The sequence below is a fragment of the Erythrolamprus reginae genome, chromosome 5 (assembly GCF_031021105.1).
Source record: "Erythrolamprus reginae isolate rEryReg1 chromosome 5, rEryReg1.hap1, whole genome shotgun sequence".
NCBI lineage: Eukaryota > Metazoa > Chordata > Lepidosauria > Squamata > Dipsadidae > Erythrolamprus > Erythrolamprus reginae.
The window spans coordinates 47,758,300-47,780,640 of record NC_091954.1 but is presented as its reverse complement, the minus strand read 5'-3'; the positions used below and the strand labels follow the sequence as shown (position 1 = coordinate 47,780,640).

At 38.8% G+C, this 22,341-nt stretch overlaps 2 protein-coding genes across 14 annotated transcripts in view; one reads left to right on the top strand and one right to left on the bottom strand.

Moving 5' to 3' along the window:
* The window catches only part of ZRANB1 (zinc finger RANBP2-type containing 1), a 74,408-nt gene extending 66,822 nt beyond the window's left edge, over positions 1 to 7,586 (top strand). For all 4 annotated transcript variants that reach the window (XM_070752522.1, XM_070752524.1, XM_070752523.1 and 1 more), the window contains 3 exons: positions 1,745 to 1,874; positions 2,748 to 2,977; positions 4,190 to 7,586. In XM_070752522.1, coding sequence (XP_070608623.1) covers positions 1,745 to 1,874; positions 2,748 to 2,977; positions 4,190 to 4,408 — 579 coding nt within the window. In that variant the 3' untranslated portion in view covers positions 4,409 to 7,586. The remainder of the gene's footprint in view (positions 1 to 1,744; positions 1,875 to 2,747; positions 2,978 to 4,189) is intronic.
* Positions 7,587 to 9,324: 1,738 nt separating this feature from the next.
* Positions 9,325 to 22,341, bottom strand: part of CTBP2 (C-terminal binding protein 2) — a 310,474-nt gene continuing 297,457 nt past the window's right edge. For all 10 annotated transcript variants that reach the window (XM_070752514.1, XM_070752512.1, XM_070752518.1 and 7 more), the window contains 4 exons: positions 21,483 to 21,613; positions 17,686 to 17,813; positions 16,366 to 16,483; positions 9,325 to 10,749 (listed from right to left, as the gene is read on the bottom strand). In XM_070752514.1, coding sequence (XP_070608615.1) covers positions 10,569 to 10,749; positions 16,366 to 16,483; positions 17,686 to 17,813; positions 21,483 to 21,613 — 558 coding nt within the window. In that variant the 3' untranslated portion in view covers positions 9,325 to 10,568. The remainder of the gene's footprint in view (positions 10,750 to 16,365; positions 16,484 to 17,685; positions 17,814 to 21,482; positions 21,614 to 22,341) is intronic.

Here is a 22,341-nt window from a genome sequence, read left to right as displayed (position 1 = left end):
CTTTTGTGGGCAGTCTCGGAACGCATCCCCTGCGAAAATTGAGGGAACACTGTAGTTCATTACACTACCCCCCACCCCCCCTTTCATAGACACATTCTCTCACTCTGGGAGACTTAACCCCAGTGACTTGTGACCTTTCCTGGCCTGTTCCTCATTAGCTTTTGGGAAGCCAGCAAGGGAGGTTGCAACAGATGATCTCATGATCATAGAGGCTGCAACTGGTCATAAATGCAAACTGGTTTCCATCACACCTGTCACAATCATGGGACGGCAGAAGTGCTTGGATGGCTGGAACTCCAAGGACACGTAATCATTATTCATTTATCATTGTCATAACTTCAAATAGTCACTGAACATATCCTATACTCATAGATCAAGGATTACTTTTATATAGAGAGATGCAATGCCACAGGTTTTATCTTAATGGATGATTTGATTTGTCACTGATGACTTGGATAATGTAGGGTACCTTGTAATATTTACAGTTTGTATATATCCAGGCATTAATAATGATGTTACAATTATTACTATGACTAGAATATATGAAAAGCCAGAATATTTAGACTGACAACAAAATTTTCCATTTTTTAATGAACAATGTGCATAACTCGGAAGCTAACACTTGAGCACCATACGCTTAACTGTAATTAAATATAAGCTTGTACACTGAGAGTAAGGCTACAAAATGTAACATGAATAAATGTTTGATGATAAGAATTCAGTTGCTTCACTGTAATATCTGACAGCAATACTTTAAGGTTTTAAAGTGTGCTAAATCAAATTTAACCATAACGTTAAAAATGTTCCTCTAGTCACTGCATCAGATAATGCAGTAATTTTGCATGTAATCTATTGATTTAAAGGGAAAAAAACTGATATCCTTTTGTATATGTTCCTTTATTCTCTTTTCTTTTGTAACTATGCCTGTCTTCACTAGGCTAGTATAATTGGCTATATGTAATTAAAACTGGATTATATTACTAAGACAAACTAATAGCTTCACTAGGCCCTGGTTTTTCTCATGTAATTTATGCCTTATTAAATGATTTACCAGATTATATTTATGCTTTAAGAATATAGTTAAATTATTTTGGTAATCAGTATTTAAAAAGTTGATTTCTTAAGAAATATTTCAGTTACAGGTAAAACCTCAGTTTAGCAACAGGAAGGATGTCCTGAAATTACTGTTAAATGTTAAATCCGAAATACATTTGTCACATCTGTAAAATACTTATCTACCATTCTGAATAGGTGTAAAATTATGCATAGGGCCTTCCAGTTGATTAAATATGGCAAGATTCAATGTTATAGCCTCCATCTTGTCCACTACTCCCTTTACTTGTTATCGACATAGCCAGGAGGAATAGACCTCTGGCTGAAAGGGAACAGGAGAGACTGAGGACTTCCAGAAATCCTGTCTAAATTGCCCTATCCCACTACACATGGAAGGAGGAGCCTCCAATCTTCCGAGTGCACCAGTGTCTCAATGGGGCAGATCCCATTGACCTACTGCTGCCACTGATATTCTCACCAGCTCCATTCCCCATTTTTAAAGAGTTAAACCAGAAACTTCAATACATATAGTTTAATTTAACAAACTTTAATAATTTCAGAGATAACTTGGGTCTCTATTTTGTCTGTTGGATTCAATTAAATTGTAGTATTATTGTACTGTACTAAAATCAAAAGTCAATATTATTTTCTCACATAATAACACTTTTATTTTAAAATGTTTTTGAAACAGCCTGGCGCAAGTTTGGAACAGACACACATTTTTGTACTTGCACATATTCTTAGAAGACCAATTATAGTTTATGGAGTTAAATATTATAAGAGTTTTCGGGGAGAAACTTTAGGATACACTCGTTTTCAAGGTAAGCATGATTTATAATACAAACAAGATTTTAATTTAAAATGTTGAAAGGATACTGGGGAAGTTTGTAATTTAAAGAAATTTAAAGTACTAAATATAATTTCTATTTCTCATGTTTAAAATACTATTTTGACATTTACTAGTAAACCAATAAATGCAGGGAAGGGAAAACAGTGGCACTTAGATACATTTAGAAGGATAAAACAGTCAGCTGCTGCTAGTCTTGATGCTATCTCCAGGATCATAGATTGAAATAGGAGACAGCAGCAGAAATTTACGCTTTCATAATCATCTTGAGAGCTAACTATTGGTATCTGATTCAACAAAGAATGATCTGTGGGTCTTATGAGCATCACTTTATGCTAATATGGGAGTTCTTTAGGATCCTCTTTCTTTATGCATTCAAAATGAGAAGACACGGAAAGTCCCAAGACAAGCTCAAGTATCTTCTTAGATTTCTGGCAAAGTGAGGATACATAACAGGACTGCTATAAATGCTGCACTTAGCACAATGTAATTGTTTTACTTTGATGAAATACATTGGTATGTTGCTACTATCTCTGCCCTTGAATGTATTCTGAGCCTCTGTGAAATTATAGAAAGACTGAACAGAAACATGGACTTTTAATTGAGTTCTCTTTATCTAGTTTTAGAAGTTGTCTGGAGAAGATAAACATATTTTTAGATCGTATTTATGCAGAATGTTAAAAACTCAAAATCTTTAAGTAGCACTGTACTTGTAGTTCTCCAATTTCTAAATTTTCTCATGGCAGGGCACGTGCCTACTTTAGTTAAAGTTCATCCTTTAGATAAAAATCTTCACCAAAAACAATTCATCAATTTCATTTACCTTTGGACCTTCCTTTTTTCATAGGTGTATATTTGCCTTTGTTATGGGAACAGAGCTTTTGTTGGAAGAGCCCGATTGCTCTGGGCTACACAAGGGGCCATTTCTCTGCTTTGGTTGCCATGGAGAATGATGGCTATGGCAATCGAGGTGCTGGTGCTAACTTGAACACTGATGATGATGTTACTATTACTTTTTTACCATTGGTTGACAGTGAAAGGAAGCTGCTGCACATTCACTTCCTGTCTGCTCAAGAGGTAAGAAATAATTATGGTTACATTAGAGATGTTCCCCAAGTATTAGATGAGAAAAAACAAAAGCCCCCAGAATATGCATAATTATAGATAGCATGCGAGAGATAAATTGACTACCAAATTTACTTTACTCTGAATACTTTATGAATGAGAGATGTTTTTAAAAAGCAGCTATAATAATTAAAGTTTTGAGATAAAAGCAATAACCAGATATTTGGGTTCCTCTTAATGAATCATTTTATAACAAAAAATACAGAATGACAGTACAGTGGTACATCTACTTAAGAACTTAATTCGTTCCGTGACCAGGTTCTTAAGTAGAAAAGTTTGTAAGTAGAAGCAATTTTTCCCATAGGAATCAATGTAAAAGCAAATAATGCGTGCAAACCCATTAGGAAAGAAATAAAAGCTCGGAATTTGGGTGGGAGGAGGAGGAGAAAGAAGAGGAGGACAGTTGCTGCCGAAGGAAGAAGGTGAGGTGAGGGGAATCAAAAAAATCCAAAACTTTAAGGCTTAAAAAAAGAAGAAGAGGGACTCTGAGGCAGCGAGGAGCATGCGCCTCCCATACACGCTGCACGGGGCTGCTTCCCATACACTGCCCCAGAGAGAGAAACTCAGAGGGAATGGCAGGAAACTGGCCAGGCCTTCATGCCACTCTCAAATTTCCTGGGAAATTTTTCTGGGCTTGGTTTCTTAAGTAGAAAATGGTTCTTAAGTAGAGACAAAAAAATCTTGAACACCCGGTTCTTATCTAGAAAAGTTCTTAAGTAGAGGCGTTCTTAGGTAGAAGTATCACTGTACCTGCAAAAGATAAGCCAACTTTCTAATAACATTTAACCCTACCATTGTATTAGGAATGAAACCTTAAAGTAGCAATTAAAAATGTGGATTTTTATTTGATGCATATCTGGTGCATGATCACAGATAAATTATCTTTCATAACTGGGCCTGTGAAACAGAATACTGTAGTTAGATTTCTTCAACCTTAGCTTACAGATTTTTTTCTTAAAGTGGGGATTATAGAATAAATCTTCATGGAGGAAATCTATTTATGTGGCTACTAGAAGTTGAAAATGACTTGATGGTAGATAATTAATTCTACAGTTAGGAACTGGCTGGTAGATTTTTGACTCAGCCATACCAAATGTTACAGGACCCTTGTCTCTTTTAGTATTCTAAACTGACCATGTTGCCTGTATTTTTTTTCCTCTGCAGATTGGTAATGAGGAACAGCAAGAGAAGCTGCTAAGGGAATGGCTGGACTGTTGCGTGACAGAAGGGGGAGTCCTGGTTGCTATGCAGAAAAGCTCTCGCCGGCGTAACCATCCCCTGGTAACGCAGATGGTAGAGAAATGGCTGGACCGCTATAGACAAATCCGCCCCTGTACATCCCTTTCAGACGGAGAGGAAGATGAAGACGACGATGATGAATGAATGGGGAAGAAGAGAGATACCAGCTGCATAGAGTGTATGGTGACAACCCCAGCTCTTGGAGCAGTGTAGCCAATTGTTGCATGGTGCCCCAATTGTAGCAGGGAATATCCTGCGTAGGATTTTGAGTGGGCGTGGGAAGAATTCAGACTCATCTGATGCAAGGAGGAAGTATGTTGGTTGGACTCATTTGTAAACAAGAAAAAGAAAGCAAAGCCCTAATTTTATTACCAACACAGAAAGCATTTTTCCGGTTGTACATGTGCCCTTAATTATACCACATGTGGTTGTGTAAGAAGGTTGAGTAATAGGAAAAAAGTGTAACCAGCATCTTACAATTATTGAAGGAAATTCTTTGGAATAAGGGCACTTAAAAGCACATTGTTGATTAATATCTGTTCCTTTTGAGACTTACAGTAAAATTTGATTATTTTGCATCTCTTTTTAAGCATTCTGACATATTTCCTTGAAATAACATTTTATATGAAATCTTGCTGATGCCCAGATCAGATCATCAGATCATGTGGCTTTTTTCCCCTTTTTCTTTTTGTTGATGCCATATAACCAGAGTAACTCATATGTGTTAAAAATGTATTGTTCCGTTAAATTTAATAGTGCCCATTACAGTATAATAAAATGAAATTTTAAAGGGAAAACATATGGAAGGGATGATAAATCTTGACTTAAATGAACTGTTTTATGTAAAGACTTCTCTAGTATCCATTACTACTTTGCATCACAACTTTGGAATAGTTTTTTTTCTCCCTTTCAGGCTACTTAAAATAGTAAAAAAAATGCTGTTCCAGGGAACTTTATGCTAAACAATTGTGTGGAGTTTGTAAAACTGAACTGCATTTTGTCCAAACCCGGTCTTGCTGTGAGTTGTACTATAGAAATTAATATTTTATCAAGCCTTTCCCCATGCAAGTTAAAATTGCTTCTACTGAGGAGCATTCCTTGGTCATTAAAATTGAGTGAGAAAGCACTTTGACTGTTTTCCTTAAAATCCTTCATTTAAAGTTTGTTGGGAAGTCCTATGTACTATTTTCCCTTAAAATGTAACCTTCAGAATTCTGTGCATGTTGACTGATTGTGGCCACATCTGGACTTGTAAGCTTCCTAAAACTGTCAGTTCAGAATATATTCTCCAGTAAAAACAAATCTTTTTATTATATTTGATTACCTTAGCTATGCTGTATTGAATGGATCTAGCCTTACCCCAAACCTCACTTTAAGAACACTAAAGGTTGAATAGTTTTGTATGCAAAATGTAGATCCTGATAAGCACTTTTTAAAGACCAATGATGGTGGAAATGATGACATGGAACCTGTTATGAGATGGAGTCCCTGATTTAAGAATCTGAACAGAAACTCTAGCTTTTTTAAATGGATGTAAAAACATAGGAGCCATTCTGAATTAATTGCTTTTTAAAATGGTACATTTCAAGCAATTGAACGTTAAACAAAAATTTCTCAAAATAATTCTACTGACAAATAAACAATGGCATTTTATCAAGGTATTGTGTTGAAACATATCAATACTGTACATTTTTTTCACTTTTATAGAAGCTTGTTAATGTTTTCCACGAAAATAATCACATTGACCTGTGATAAATTTACAAAGCAGTAGAATCATTGGATTTCTTTTCCTACAACAGGTTGTACTTTGATATATTCATATTTTTAAGTTTTCCTAAAGACAGTTAAAAGGGTTATAGTTTAATACCTTAGACCTCTGCTTGCTCTATATTCTTTCCTATAAAATTCCTGCATTCCTTTAATTAATAGAATAAATTAGGTGATTATGCTTGAGTAGAATGAAGAAAATCGAAATGTTGCAAGTTTTGTTCCAAATCTGAGTTACTTCTCAATTCTAATTGCAATTCCCTGCAATGAGAGATGGCGTTCTTGAATATAAATCTTATTTTCCTTTGCCCTATTAATAGGATGAGAAAATGTTTAGCTTTAACCAAGGCTTTAGGCATTTTCTTGAATAAAGGCATTTGATTGAAAGGAGAGATAAAAAAACAACAGCAATATACATTTTATTTTCATGTTATACAGCTATACAAGCAGCAATATACATTATATAGTCATAGTACATCCTTATGAGGCTCAGCGGAAGTCAGTGGTTTTATAGATTGTAATTCCAGTTGCTCTCACAGTACAGCAGCAGAGTTACTCAATTATCGCTGTGCCTTGAAACACTAATTGCAATAGTACCTAGGCCTGTCATCTGGTGTACAATTTTTGGAAGGATTACATTTTTAAAAACTTGGAGGCATTCTGACATGATATCCCTGCTTTAAAACTAGAGGTCAGACTTCAGTTTGATTTTCTTTTTAAGTTGTTAATTCTCCCTACAGTGCTCCAAATTAAACTGAATATTTTGCTGTCTTATTTTTTTTCTTAATTGTGGTTTATTTTAACCTTTAAATACCTAAATTGTTTATCCTATTCAGATATTTTGTTCTGTCTTATTTCAAAGTCTGCTGTTCTGGGAAAAAAAAAACACTTCTGTGGTTAGCATCAAAATGATTTGCCACCTCCAAAATGACCCCCCCCCCCCGCTGTATTCTATTGTAGTGGATTATATGTTCTTAATTATACCAGTATTTTATAAATTCTTTTAGCGGCATACCTCTTCTCTATCATTTAATTTAGATTTAGCCTAGTAAGGTAACTTTTACAATGGCAACTGGTATAAAAATTTCAGCAAAGTCTCTATCTGATTTTAAGTGGGGAGTTTTTCCTTTAAATTAGTAACTGGAAGTAATACAAAATGTCTCTATTCAGCACATTTACTAATGGTAGAACATCCCACAACAAATATGATTTGCTTATTCAAGTATTTTTCATAAATGCTAATTATGTCTATTTGGAATGCTATTTCCTGGCTTAAGATCAAAGTTCCAAGAATGGCAGCTTCTAAAAATTCACTAATGCCAGTGTAAACATTTTGTTACTTCACCTTCAATTGTGTGACTCCCTAAAATGTTCTCTTTAATGCATCAATGTTTCTTCTCCTGGTTGCTCTATTCTGGTATCTCTATGGTAAGTTGCACATATTTGCAGTGTTAGGTCATCGACACATTTATGAAGTTGAATTCCTTGAATATGTTCAAGCTGGTAATGTGCTTTTCCATCAATTCAAAACAAAATATACGTTTTGTACCAATTATGTTTTCGACTTCTGCTTCCATAGTTTATTTTGTGTGTCCCCCGTTTCCTTTAAGCCTTCTCAAATCACATTAAAAGTTCACTGACAAGCTAATTTTAGTATGAGCTATCTTAATGGCCACAAATATATGTATATCTTCATGACTGAAGTACTATGACACTGGATTGTAAATTTAGTTTTGTGATTTTTGAATTTATACTGACTCTTGCCTGGACCGATTTTCTTTTCTTTTGCCCATCATCACATGTCTTATCACAACTTTCCCCCCTTTGCTGAAATGGGGATCAGCATGGCTGCAAGTTTGCCACCCCTGCCCCAGACCAAAGCTTTTGCTATGGAAAGAAAAGGGCAGTATGTGAGCTGGTGGCAAAGTTATCTTTTTTCCTTTCACACATAGGCTCCTTTCCAACATAGCTGTTGTGGTTAGCTTTTGGAAGAATATTGACTAGTAATTATAGAAATTTTAACATACACAAAGTATTTTAGTCATTGCAATCATTACTACAGTTCTTCAGGATGGTCCTTTAGCGAGTTTGTGGGTCATATGAAATACAAATTTTCATATTCATGCTGATACTATCACCATGATAGACAGTGATTGCAAAATAGCTGTTAATTATCCTTAAGATTATGGGACATATGGTATGAAAGCAGTTTGATGGGAACCAGTATAAAATGTCATTTATCTCATCTGTTAATTCCATAAAGTTTAACAGTAATAGAGCTGCTAAGAGTGCATGTAGGGCAAGAGCAGTCTTTTTCCTTAGAATGCTTTGCTCTTGGAGTATCTTGTATTCAGACACACATTTCTCCCACTATACGAGAAAAAGACTGCACGGAAGGAACACTTTCTCTGTGTTGTCCTAGGAGTTCCAAATGATATTTGATCAGCATCATCAGAGGTATGGTGGGGCAGTAGTTAGAATTCAGTACTTGCAGAGCTAACTCACTGCTCAATCCAGGAGTTCGATTTTGAGAGGCTCAAGGATGACACAACCTTCCAGTAAAATGAAGACCCAGAATGTTAGGGGCAGTATGCTGACTTTTTACTGTAAAGCATTGTGAAGTGATACCTAACTTAAGTGCTGTTGCTAATTTCCTTGTCAACTCTCACCCAAATGCTAAGGATTCTCAGATTCTAGGCATACTGACTTCTGGGGCGAGGCACGTTTGAGAAATTCAAAATCACCATCCAGTATTATCCTAGATCTGTGATGGCGAACCTATGGCATGGGTACCACAGGTGGCACGCAGAGCCATATCTGCTGGCACACAAGCCGTTGCCCTAGCTCAATGCTAACATGCATGTGTGTGCCGGCCAGATGATTTTTGGCTTGCACAGAAGCTCTTGGAGGGCGTTTTTGGCTTCTAGGGAGCCTCTGGAGGGATGGGGGAGGGTGTTTTTACCCTCCTCCAGCTCCAGGGAAACCTTTGGAGCTTTGGGAGGGCGAAATACAAGCCTACTGGGCCCACCAGAAGTTGGGAAACAGGCCATTCCTGGCCTCCAGGGGGTGGGGGAAGCTGTTTACACCCTCCCCAGGCATTGAATTATGGGTGTGGGCACTTGTACATGCACAATACCGCGCGCGCACACTCTTTTGGCACCCGAGGAAAAGGTTTGCCATCACTGTCCTAGATGTTCAATAGTCTGAAGGATGAACATTTTTAATCTATTCCTGCAGATTCTGTAATGTTCTCAATTAGAATTGGTTCAAGAACACTGAGGGCCTGGTCCAACTGAAATTATAGAAATGGTCACTTTTTATTGAAAGCAGCACTGAACGCTATATGTCCACCTTTACAATAAACAAATACAGTAACGGTAATACACTAAAACAAAACATTTCTGGTAGCCATTGGTTCTGGTTTTGTTTTGGACAGCTTTTAAAACTTATCACAGAAACAGAATGTACCCATACAAAGGCTCAGAATAAGCCATCTTTTTCAACAAAAAGGTGATGTTTCACAAAAGACTATGAATATAACATGTAACTAGTTGATACAAATCTAACAGGATTTGTTAAAATCGGTCACATCTAATAACACATTTTGAAGTGTTCTTGTATAAAATACCACATGAAGAAAAGAAGACTTCAATGTCTAAAAAAGTGGGTTTTGTTCATACAGTCTGACAAGTTACCATAAAAAGTGTTTTTTTTCCTGAGACATAAGGAAATGCAACATTCTTGAATCCTTTCCAGCTCAAGATTTTTCTACTCAATAAAATAGCTGTGGATTTAAAACTGAGAAAAATATATTTGAATATAAATGTGAGACTTAACACTTTTTTTGCATCATCATGTGTTATTGAACTTACAGCTACTTTATTAAGTGTATCTTGTAGGAGAAGCATCAATTTCTGCGAAAAAGGCAGCAAGTTACCGTAGGCCTTTTCCCCTCTCTAAACTATATAACTGTAATTAAACTTGAGTAGCATCCCTCCAGTAAATTAGTGGCTACAGATAACTGTAACAAGCAAAATTCTCCCCGTGTGGGGGTCATCTTTCCTCAAGGTGTAGAAAGAGAAGCCAGGTGATTGAGTAAGGAAAGGGCTGAAGTCACAGGATGGCGTCCTCTCTATTATCATGTAAGCTTTGTTAGGGCTGTTAGATATGTTCTAAGTAATAGATACTTCAATCAACTGTTTTTCCCCAAAGGGACATAGAAGATACATATATTCTTGTGATTGATGTAAAGATGAAAGAACTTAAATACACAATAACAGAAGCTGATCAGTAATGTTATCAAATCCTACTTTTCAGTGCTTCAGTAAGCAGATGACTTCTTCGGTTTCCCCCTCCCTCCCTTAAGTCTTGACTCCTATCTTTTAATTTTTGTGGTGGTTTGTCGTCGTTAACACTGGAATATCATGATGCATCTGTCCAAAATGAACCTTACAAATTTTGTATCAAATTCTTTTCAGTTTGTCATTTTCTTTTCCAACGTCTCTTGGTCCCAAATTGGAGTGCTTTAAATTGTCTGCTATTGCTCATTTGGATGTTCCCTGTTGTCCCCATGTTTTGAGGGCTGGTTGGGAGATGGAGCTTGGGAAGGGTGTGCCACAGTTGGAAGGTTATGGGTGATGGGAATCCCTCCTGGAATGATACCTTCCATAGCTGCTGGGATTCCACCTGGAGTAACACTCATCATTCCTGGTGGATATCTAGAAAGAAATAGATTTTTAATTAGATGAAAATGAATGTAAAAGTATTCTATAGAAAAAACAATGGTGTAATGGCCAAGGGATTGGGAAATCTCCTCGGAAAACTATTTTCTGAATAAGTTCAATAGTAACGTCTATTTCAATCCTTTCAAGACAGCTCTCACAAAAATGGTTTTATCTTATTTCTTTATTCGTGTTATTTTAGAAGCCTGTGCAAACAGCCAGCAGTTGGAGAAGTAATCTTATTTGAACCCAAAGCTCTCTTGTTTTTTTGCATCTCTTTTCAAAACATTACAGAGACAGTGGCCAAATTTTTCTATTGGAAAAAAGAACAAAATAATGAAAAGGGAGGTTTTATGCAATGGGTGAATAGTGAATAGTCTCTTTTCAGGGAACATTTCAAAGAATATAATTTAGCTTAATTTTGAATTATCTAGATAAGATGGGTGATACAACCCAATAACTAACTAACTAACTAACTAACTAACTAACTAACTAACTAACTAACTAACTAACTAACTAACTAACTAACTATAACTAACTAACTAACTAACTAAATAAAGTAATTCAGAAATTAATTGAAAAATAATGTTCTAAAATGCATATTTTAAAATTGATTGAATGTGTAAATTTATACAGAAGTTCACATATAATTGTTAACAAAATTAATACTAGTGGATTATGTTCTCCCAAATTTATTTCCGGTATAATCAAAATAGAAAAGTCAGTTTGGTGTAATAGTTAAATGGGAACAGGGCAAGTGACTCCTAGTATTCCTTAGCCAAAAAAGTAAGCTTGATCTCTCTCAACTGGGGTGAGAGAAGTTGAAAAACATCTTAAGAGATGGTGCTGGTAAACCACTTCTGAAAAATGTTACCAGTAAACTACATGAATCTGTTGGTTCAGTCTCCTTGAATCAAGATTGACTTGAACAACCATAACAATGTAATAAAAATGGTTGCCAGCCTTTCAAAACATCTACAAGCAATTCTTGGCTGTCGATCATTCAGCGATCATTCAAAGGCTTTGAATGAATGGTAATTACATCCAGTCTTTGGACTTCAAGCAGCCCCAGAACTTATCACTAGTTGCGTGACGTGTAATTTACATGGTCAGCATTTGCAATCTTTCCTGAGGGTTCCCCCAGAAAGTCAATGTGGGAACCAACAGAAAAAGGTGCCAGCTGCAGGATAAGTCTCCCCTACCCATGTGCCTTCTCTCAGCCTCTTTGTTTTTGTGCCACACCAGCCACTTGTGCACTCCTCATACCCTCCCTGACTTACACCTCTTACACACCCCGTACCCAACCTGTGTGATGACCTCATGCATTCTCTCTGACCTATGCCTCTTGTGCATTCATACCCTCTCAAACCTGCATCTTTTGTGCACCCCCTTGTACCTCCTCCTCAATCCATACTACACCCTTGTGCAACCTCCATGACATTCACCTCTTGTGCACTCCCTTGCATCCTTCCCCTGCATTTGCTACTCCTCCTGCATCTCTCTGAACTCCTTGGCCCCGTCCACAATCTAGCAACAGCTATTTACCTGCCTGCTCACCTAGGACTTGCAACTTCCTGCTGGCTTCCCTATTGACTTTGGTTAGAAATTGCCTTAACTTTGGGATTCTGGCAACAATGGCAATTGGGTCTGCAATTTCTATCACTAAGCAATGTGGTCAGTCAAGTGCAATGCTACGTGACTACATGAGCATTTCAGCAGTGGCAGTCCCAGTGCTATCATAACCCCAGGACTGCACAGTTCATTGATCAAGGCCCTCACATGACTATGACATGGGAAGATGTGGAAGTCCCAGGCACACAGATGGGTGACAGCTATGGGTGGGCAGGTGCTACGCAGCACAAACCAGTTACATGGATAAGTGGATGCAGGAGTGTGTATTTAGTATAGTTGGGTGCTTGCATTGGCACCCTTCAGTCTTGAAAGACCATGGTATCATGCTCTGGACTCCCCATGAAGAGCATGAAGCCTGGGTAGGTTAGTATGGAGGATAGACTGTTACCCAAGCAGCAGATTCCCCCTCTCCACATCTCTGAAATAATCCATGGAATGGCAAAGGCCAATACGATTGGTTCCAGCTACATCGCAGGAGTTATCAGAGTGTGGCTGTACACAGACATGAACTGCTTCTGTGACTTTGCTGCTGCAGATTTTTCCTCAAGGTTTACTTCCAATGATGGATGTAGTCACAAGGCAGTGGAGGTTTGCAGTCAGTTTCCCTTCTCCTAGTGGTTGACCAGGGCATCTTTCGTGTCTTGCTGTGCTCTTAGTGTACTATATCGCTTGCAGAGACCGCTTTCATGACCATTTACCTATTCTAGTAGGCTTCACCCCCTCAATCTGCTGGAATCTGTCTTCACATGCTTGGGATAAATAAGTTCCTAGCTTGCTGAAGGTCAATGATCCATCAGCTACTCTCAGCCTGGTTTGGCCAGCCTGTCGCAGCTGCTGCCCAGGATGTGGCCACTGCGCATGCTACAGCTACTAGGAGCCACAGGTGAGAGCTGAGTGACAGCTTGGGACCAAAGGTGAACGAGCTGCCCTAAAGGTTGTCCTAAAAGAACTGCTGTAATAGGACACGACATGCCCCTACACCAGAAGTGCTACCCCTCCCCGAGCACCCCATACACCTCTGGATGGGTGCTAGAGGTGAGGGAAAAAGCAGCAGGACTGGGAGTGACTTGTAACCTTCTCCTGGCTTCCTCCACTGATTTTACTTGTGGGAAGCTGGCAGAGAAGGTTTCACATGGAAACCACCTAACTACAACTACACTGCAACTGTCCTATCTGCAAGCCATTTGCCATGTACCCAAATCATGGTATGACCATGAGGATGCTGCATTGACTACAGCTTCATGGATTGCATGATCATCCAACTTTATGGATTGGACATATCCTCCTTGTTCATCATCACTGTAGTTTAGAATGCCTGTTGAATGAGGGTTCACAGGGGAAGTCTATCGGTATTACATAATTCTTGTTTGCAAAATATAGATTTCTAAGTGGCTTGTATAAATCTTTATGGAATGTCCAAAGATTTTAATTTTTTGCACTGAAAGTGGACCAGAGGATACTTTCTAGGGTCTGTAATTTAAGTTTGGATGCAACTTGCGCTGGAATTAAAGCTCTTAGGAAAAAAACCCAACCCCCCATTTTCAAACATTATACACCTGTGCGCGCATACACCTCCACACGTGTGTGTACATCCACATTATTTTCTATTATGTTTAAAGTATACTGTAGGTTTTTGGAACTATAGGGATAATTGAAAAATAAAATCATACACAGCTAGTTTTGAAAGATTGAGACTTTATAATTTATTTTCTTTAATAAAAGGTTCTGCTCTCAGTTAACCTGAGAAGGAAGGAAAATTAATAGAACTGCAGAGTTGTAAAAAGCTATTCTGGCCATCAAGTTCAACTGCCATTCCATGAAAGAATCTGAATTAAATCATTGTGGACGGACAACTGTTCTTGGCCTTAGAAATTTTTGCCCCCTAACATTTGACTAGAAACTGCACAAAGTAACTTCAATCTGTTTTTGGCATATTGAGCCTTGCAAAATAATAAAGGACAGACCTTGGACTTCTCTGTCCCATCTTTATTGTTGCTTGAAGGGTACTATTGTATTTTCCAGACTGGCTTCTCCCAGTTAAAAGCTTCCCACTCTCCCCGCCTGTTCCTATCAATTCCAATGAAGAATAAGAAACTACAGCGGATCAATGGAAATCTTCCTTATTCCTTAGTTAAATTAGACTAAATTTGCATGCAGATTATATTTCAAGACTATTTAATAGCAACAGTTATGTGGATTAGCAGTGGATATCCCTAATAAATGAAAACTGATGTATTGCTCCAGCTGAATGTTCCTATCTTAAACCAGCAAGACATCTAGTGGAGAGGATGGTAGCCCATAAAGATGAATACATTGTGTAAGAATTTATTTATTTATTGTATTTATATGCTGCTCACTCCAAAAAGACTCTGAGCGGCTGATAATTAGAATAAATACAACAACAATATAAACAGTTTAAATCTAATAATAATAGTCAATAACAATACAGTGGTCCCTCGATTTTTGTGGGTTCAAACTTCACGAAACGGCTATGCCATGGTTTTTCAAAAATATTAATTAAAAAATACTTTGCGGGTTTTTTCCCTATACCATGGTTTTTCCCAACCGATGACGTCATACGTCATTGCCAAACTTTTGTCCACCTTTAATAAATATTTTTTTTAATAAACTTTAATAAATAAACATGGTGAGTAATAATCTAACTGGTTGCTAAGGGAATGAGAAATTGCAGTTTAGGGGTTTAAAGTGTTATGGGAAGGTTTGTGATACCGTTCCTAGTCAAAAATAGCATATTTACTTCCGCATCTCTACTTTGCGGAAATTCGACTTTGCGGGAGATCTCGGAACGCATCCCCCACGAAAATTGAGGGAACACTGTAATATAAAAAACATACATACTTGCAATCAGCCTAATTCCAGGCCTGCCGGAAAAGCCAGTTCTTAACGGCTTTCCGGAAGACTGGTAGGGTGGAGATAATGCGGATCTCTGGAGGCACTTGGCTCCAAAGGGTCAGAGCTACCACATAGAAGGCTCTTCCCCGAGGTCCCGCCAACCAACATTGTTTGGTGGACGGGATCTGGAGAAGGCCAACTCTGTGGGCCCTTATTGGCTGCAGTGAGGTATGAGGGAGGAGGCGGTCCCGTAAATAGTCTGGCCTTTAGCCATTTAGGGCCTTTCAAAATTGTCTTTTCCCCCCATTAAAATTGAATCATCTTTGCAAAATAGGTGCATTTATATCTGATTACACGAGAAATAGTGAGCAAGATTGGGCCATTCCAAAATGGCTGAATTACAGTTGTCCTCATCCCTCTACCCCACTGCCCAAGTTCTACCCCACTGGAACTGTGCATGATAGTATAAGCAAGGTAAGTTATACTGAATATATTTTATGTTTTTAAAGCAAATAACATTTCTAAAATTGTAAAAGGTAGCTTTTAGATATTCTCAGTCATCCAGATGACAGTTTCCCCAAATGTGTTTTTTCAGGAGGCAAAAAAACAAAACAAAACTGTAGAGGATGTAATTTTTTAAAAAAATCACCCAAATGGCACAAAACTTTGATATTTCTCAAGTTTTGAATTAAATATTACTATTTGCTATTTGTAAGTGTAAATGTCCTGGGTGAGAGACTTGGGTCCCTCTAAGTTCTGCATGTTCAAAGTTATTTGAATGATCTAGTGGAACAAGTTATAACTGAATAAATTGGTATTCAAATCATGGAAAGCCTTATCAAATATAACAGAGATGAACTAGTTTCTAGCCCAAGTCATTATGACATGGTCTCATATGATGGCCTGGATTTCAAAAGAAGGGTTTCTTTAGTTGTTGAACTTTTGGGACTTGGCAAACACTTTAATGCCAAGGTTGTGTCCTTAATGCTTTTAGGATAGGGATAATCTCTCAGAACTGTCTACCAGTTTTTCTTGATTAATTATAATAATAAGGAAAGAAGAAAGAAAGAAAGAAAGAAAAAAGAAAGAAAGAAAGAAAGAAAGAAAGAAGAAATTCTTTTATCTTACCTGTATGTGGCACCATTGAGCTCTGGATGAATTGTTTGCTGATCTATTACTGACCAAGGAGCGGTTGTGACAAAGAATTCCTTATTCACACAATTCCGTAGGCTTTCAGGGATGCGACCTGGAATCAGAATAATGAGAATGTTAAGAGTCTTACCGCTATTATGTAGCACACTATACCAAATATTCTGTTTTTCCACAATCCTTTAATTGGGGGCTAGGGGAATATTCTACCTGACTCCATTCCAATTTGGGATGGTGTTCAAAACGAAGGAAGCTTGTGGAAGTTGCCTGAAGGTGAAACAGTATGCAACATGGTGTGTTTGCTTGTTTAATATAACTGCTAAGAATTGCACTGAGGGGTTTAAAGGGTTATAATTTAAAATTCTCCATCCTTTTGCTCTGCTGCTATTTTATAAGCCCCGTTGGACCACATAGTTTTTATTGGCACTCAGGTTTTAACTGGAAAAAGCAGCTGTTGGAAGAGATGCTGTCGCATGTACCTTACTAGCCAAGTAATTGACAGGGGAATGGTAGCTTCATGCACGCTGTCAAAGTGGCTTGCAAAATATCAACTCTCTGATTGATCAAAATGGGATATCCTTTCCATCCACCAATAAAATTTGTAGCCTCCATTCCATGGAAGTGGAGATAACATCCTTGCTAGAATACTCTTGCTCTACTGATAGACGTGATCAGGGGTGGGCTGCTAGTCGGAACACCTAATTGGGTGCACCTCCACGGCTCTGGAGGTAGTGTGAGTTCAAGCGGAATTATGCTTCTGCGCTGGTGCAGGTAGCAAAATCCCGCACGGAGACGCAGGTGCGCCTGTGTTCCGGCGAGGGTTTTTTGTTTCTGTGAACACGGGCATACCTGTGTCTCCATGCGCAATTTTGCTACCTTGCATGAGCGCAGAAGCATAATTCCGCTCGAATTCATGGTACCTTGGGCCGCAGAGGCGAGCCCAATTAGGCGTTCCGGCTAGCAGCCCACCACTGGACAAGTCTTATTCTAGTCTTGGACCTGATCTTATTCTAGTCTTGGATCTTTGCTGACAAAACCTGGTTTAAAACAAACAAACAAACCCAGAGCCACCCCTTCCAGGGCTAAAAATGTCACTTAGACACCCTCAACTGTCCAGGAAACTCAGAGACCGATTTCTAATCCCAAAGAAAAGAATGCAGCAGAAATATTCAAGCAAGGATGTTTTACTGACTTTTCTATCTGGGGAGGTTTTCAGGATCAGCAATATTTGGACATAATATTCAGCCCAGACCCAGGGAAATCCTCCAGGGAGGCCCGGAGCAAAGCACATTAGGGTACCTGTGATCGCTCGGCGTATCTCTGTTGCAGCCGCTTCTCTCATCTCTAGCGATGCCTGTTCACTGTACCAAGCGGTATGTGGAGTACAAATTAAATTGGGTGCATCTTTCAGGGGCCCTTGAGCAAAGCTACAAAAAAAATATTCAGAGGCAAGATTTTTTTTCTTTTTTAAAAAAGAAGTAGCTTGGAATGAAATCCCACCAGCGAATCCCACTTCACTATTTCTTTGCTTTCTCTCAATAATGGGTGATGGATGGAAATCAGAAATCTCGTTCTAGTTTAAGCACTACCTCCAAAAAAAGGGGGGGGGGCTGATATAAAAATAATTTTATAATGCTTTCTGAGCATAATAAACGACAAGGTTTGACAAATTCCTCAAGGAAAATTATTTCTAATCTAAGTTTTTAGGACTTGGGGCAGATTAAGATGTTAGATGCAATCAAATTGGATATGACAGGGACGCCAGATGTGTTTTATTCGTATGTCTGCCCAGATACATAAAATCTAAGTGAGTGTTGCAATTTTCTCCTAACCGGTATGGAAAAATCTATTAGGATAGAAAGGGGGCAGGGAAATAAGCTATGGAGGGCAACGGTCTCAAGCCTCTCCTTTTAAGTACCTCGGTGTAGCAATGGGGTATGTTATTGTATCATCATTTGCTCTTTTAGAATTCAAAAGGACATAACGTCCGGTATTAAAGCTAGTTTTCAAAATAATAAGTGATTGTGATAGAAAAAGAGATTTATTACAATAGGGAAGTAAATACTTTATTTATTTAAAAGAATAAATTTTTGCAAAGTCTTTCATCAGGTTTGCTTTGTTTAATTACAAGTTTATATTCAAACCACCTCTATATCTAAACAAAGAGCAAAACCAATCCCTTTTTGCATTGATCATGTTACATAGTTGGGTAATGAAATGTCTTCAGGAAAACAACCAAGCTCAGAGAGCACGAAGGATCCCCACAACTTAATGTTCATTAACCTCTAATTGAAATTTAGCTTTTGATTCAGCAATGTATGTGGATAACAAAGTGATTTGTTATTACTCTGAGTCCTTGGAGAGGGATCATTTGACATTTATTCTTATTTAACAAGAAAAATATAAAGCAGGATTTCATCCGTACCAACGTTTTCCAGTCTTGGCAAGACTGGAGTTGGTGTTCAACTCCCAGAATTCCCTAGTGAGCCATTACCAAAAATAAGGAAATTTGTACTCTGCTTTCCCTATTTTATTCTTGGCTACAGGTTAGTAGGATCCATGGGAAGAGTCAACCCAGCCTCACTGCATCTACTTGTCAATTCATGTACAGTAATGGCAGGTCTTGGTTACAATGCTATCCATACCTATTACTTTGTTCATTCTGAACTTCCAATCACTGACAAATATATTTTAAATTATTTGTCAATACAAAAAACAATGTTTTTTTCCAACCAGGGCTGGTGAGGCTGTCTGCTTGGTGAAATTATGAAGAAAGAGATCTTTAAATGTTGTAGAAGTGGCAGTGGAATTGAAATCCACCTTTTAAATATCATTCATTCATTCAAATCCATCTGTCCATCTATATTAATGAAAAGTTGATATCAGGGATATCCAGTAGATCAGCAACTGTATTTGCCTAATATTCAATTAAGTGATTCTTAGCTCCATTGCAATGTTTTCCCCTATGACTGGGTTCTGTGTTCAAGTTACTTGTAGAATTCTCAATGTTGGTTTGATTTTATATTGCTAATATGGTTTTAGACAATGCTTCTGTTGTTTGCCCTACAATATGAAACCGATCATCAAAATTATTCTCAGCAGAAGGACAGGAACAGAGCCTCTACATGGTGAGGCTACTGAAATATCAAACTCTGGATAACTCCAAAACATTTTATTTGGGGGCGATGGGGGGGGGGGGAGGTTTCCTCCAGGTTTCTACAATTTAATGCATTTATCCACATAACATATGAAGCCATGTCATCCATAATTCAAAGGTTTATAGCGACATTTAGATCTTCCTTGAAGTAGCACTGCATATATCTTATTGCAAATACAGTGGTACCTCTACATACGAACTTAATTCGTTCCGTGACCAGGTTCTTAAGTAGAAAACTTTGTAAGAAGCATTTTTTCCCATAGGAAGCAATGTAAAAGCAAATAATGCGTTCGAAACCACAGGGAGGGGGAGGACCTGTTTCCTCCCAGGAGATTCCTAGAGAGGCCCCACAGAGGCTTCTCCCCACCTTTTCCAGCCCTGTTTCCTCCCAGGAGATTCCTACAGAAGCCCCACAGAGGCTTCTCCCCGCTTTTTCTGGCCCTGTTTCCTCCCAGGAGATTCGTAGAGAGGCCCCATGGAGGTTTCTCTCCACCTTTTCCAGCTCTGTTTCCTTCCAGGAGATTCCTAGAGAGGCCCCACAGAGGCTTCTCCCCACCTTTTCCAGCCCTTTTTCCTCCCAGGAGATTCCCAGAGAAGCCCCACAGAGGCTTCATCCCGCCTTTTCTGGCCCTGTTTCCTCCCAGGAGATTCATAGAGAGGCCCCATGGAGGATTCTCCCCACCTTTTCTGGCTCTGTTTCCTTCCAGGAGATTCCTAGAGAGGCCCCACAGAGGCTTCTCTACACCTTTTCCAGCCCTTTTTCCTCCCAGGAGATTCCTAGAGTGGCCCCATGGAGGCTTCTCCCTGCCTTTTCCGGTCAGTTTCGGAGGCTCGGGTTTGTAAGTGGGAAAATGGTTCTTGAGAAGAGGCAAAAAAATCTTGAACACCCGGTTCTTATCTAGAAAAGTTCGTAAGTAGAGGCGTTTGTACGTAGAGGTACCACTGTAATAGCATGTGGATAATATGGTTCTTTCAATAACCATATTTTTTTCAAGAACTGAATCCAATACCTTACAGAGTTCTAACTAAGCAGATGGCCAGATTCCATGCATAAGTGATACTTTTGTTCCTGGAGCCATGGGGAATCACAAATCACTGACCTTTGCCACTGGTGACTGCATGGAAAGAGCTGCAATTCTAGTAGAGAGGGTCACTTTTCACTTAAAAATGCAAGCTTGTGCCATAATATCAATGTTCTGCTTAAAGGAACACCTTTTTTTTTGAAAGGGACTACAATAGATCCCTCACAGAAAATCCTGAAGAATCCAGGAGACACTATTAGATATACAGGAAATGCAACTTTTATAGCTAACAGTCCATCAGCAAAGCCAATTGTGACCCCAGATTTTGCAGCTCAATAGCAACAGGCTCCCGTTTGGATCTTTAAAAATTTTCAGCAGGTTTCTAAAACCTTTATGAAGATTTTATTTCTGAAAGTTCATGCTTCTCATCTTGCTAAGGACAATGCTATTTTCTGCCCATATGGCATTTCAAAATTACCTGAACAGACTTTATTTTCAGCAGGATATCTCAATTTTAGCAACTTTTAAGAAGTGGACTTCAACTCCCAGAATCCTCCAGCCAGTCTGCTTGCTTTCTGGTTAGTGAATTCTGCGAGTTGAGGAGTTTACACATGTTAAAGTTGTTAAGGTTGAAAAATTCTGGCTTAAACCATGGATAGGCAACCCAGAGGTTATGTTTCTGTGCCCCAGCACTCTGAGAATTTGATGGTTCTTCCCCATCCCCCCCACCGCAAAGTATGTGGATATGTGGATAGGTGGCTTACTGTTCCCATAGTCTCCGTTGAAGTACAGTATCATCCCAGAAGCAAAACATTTAGTCAAAAATTCAGCTCTAAACCTTCTAATGAGATCAAAGCATTTTATAAATGGCCTTCTGAGTTGTTCCAAAGGCAAAGTTGTGGCCTTCTAATACTTACCTAAATGGTTCTGATTCGTGGACATCCAGTGCTGCCCCTCGTATCCTTCCTTCTTTCAGAGCTTGGGTTAAGGCCTTTTCATCCACCAGACCACCCCGTGCTGTGTTTACCAAAAAAGCTCCCTGTCTCATCTGAGAGGAAATGAGAAGAAAGAAAAGAGCTGAAGAAGCTTCTTGGATGAGAAGCAAAATGTCTTCAAAGAAAAACCAGAAAGTCCAGTTGCCTCTTGAAGAAGCACCTTTGGGACAACCATGATCTGGATGACTGAGGATCTCCTTAGGCCAGTGATGGTGAACCTATGGCACCGGTGCCACAGGTCATACATGGAGCCATATCCCCTGGCACATGAGCTGTTGTCCTAGCTCAGCTCCAACATGCATGTGTCTGCTGGCCAGCTGATTTTTGGCTTACACAGAGGCTCTGGGGCGAAACACGAGCCTACTGGGTCCATCAGAAGTTGGGAAACATGCCATTTCTGGCTCCAGAGGGCCTTCGGGAGGCAGGGGAAGCTGTTTTCTCCCTCCTCAGGCATTGTGAGATAACTGAGAGTTGGCCCCCTCACTTCTGTGTTTGACATCTAATGAAATTGCTATTAGTAATTTTTGAGGATCTGCATACTGCATTGAGGACCTGTATACTGTACGAGTCAAAAAGATGGCCATGAAATTATTTACTGTCTCCTCGTATCCTGGACATAAATTGTTTCAACTCCTATCCTCAAAAAATCGCTATAGAGCACTGCACACCAAGTCTTTGGAGAGGGGCGGCACACAAATCTAATAAATTGAATTAGACACAAGAAAAGTTTCCCCCTGAACTCCATCACTCTGCTAAACAAATAATTCCCTAAACCACTGTC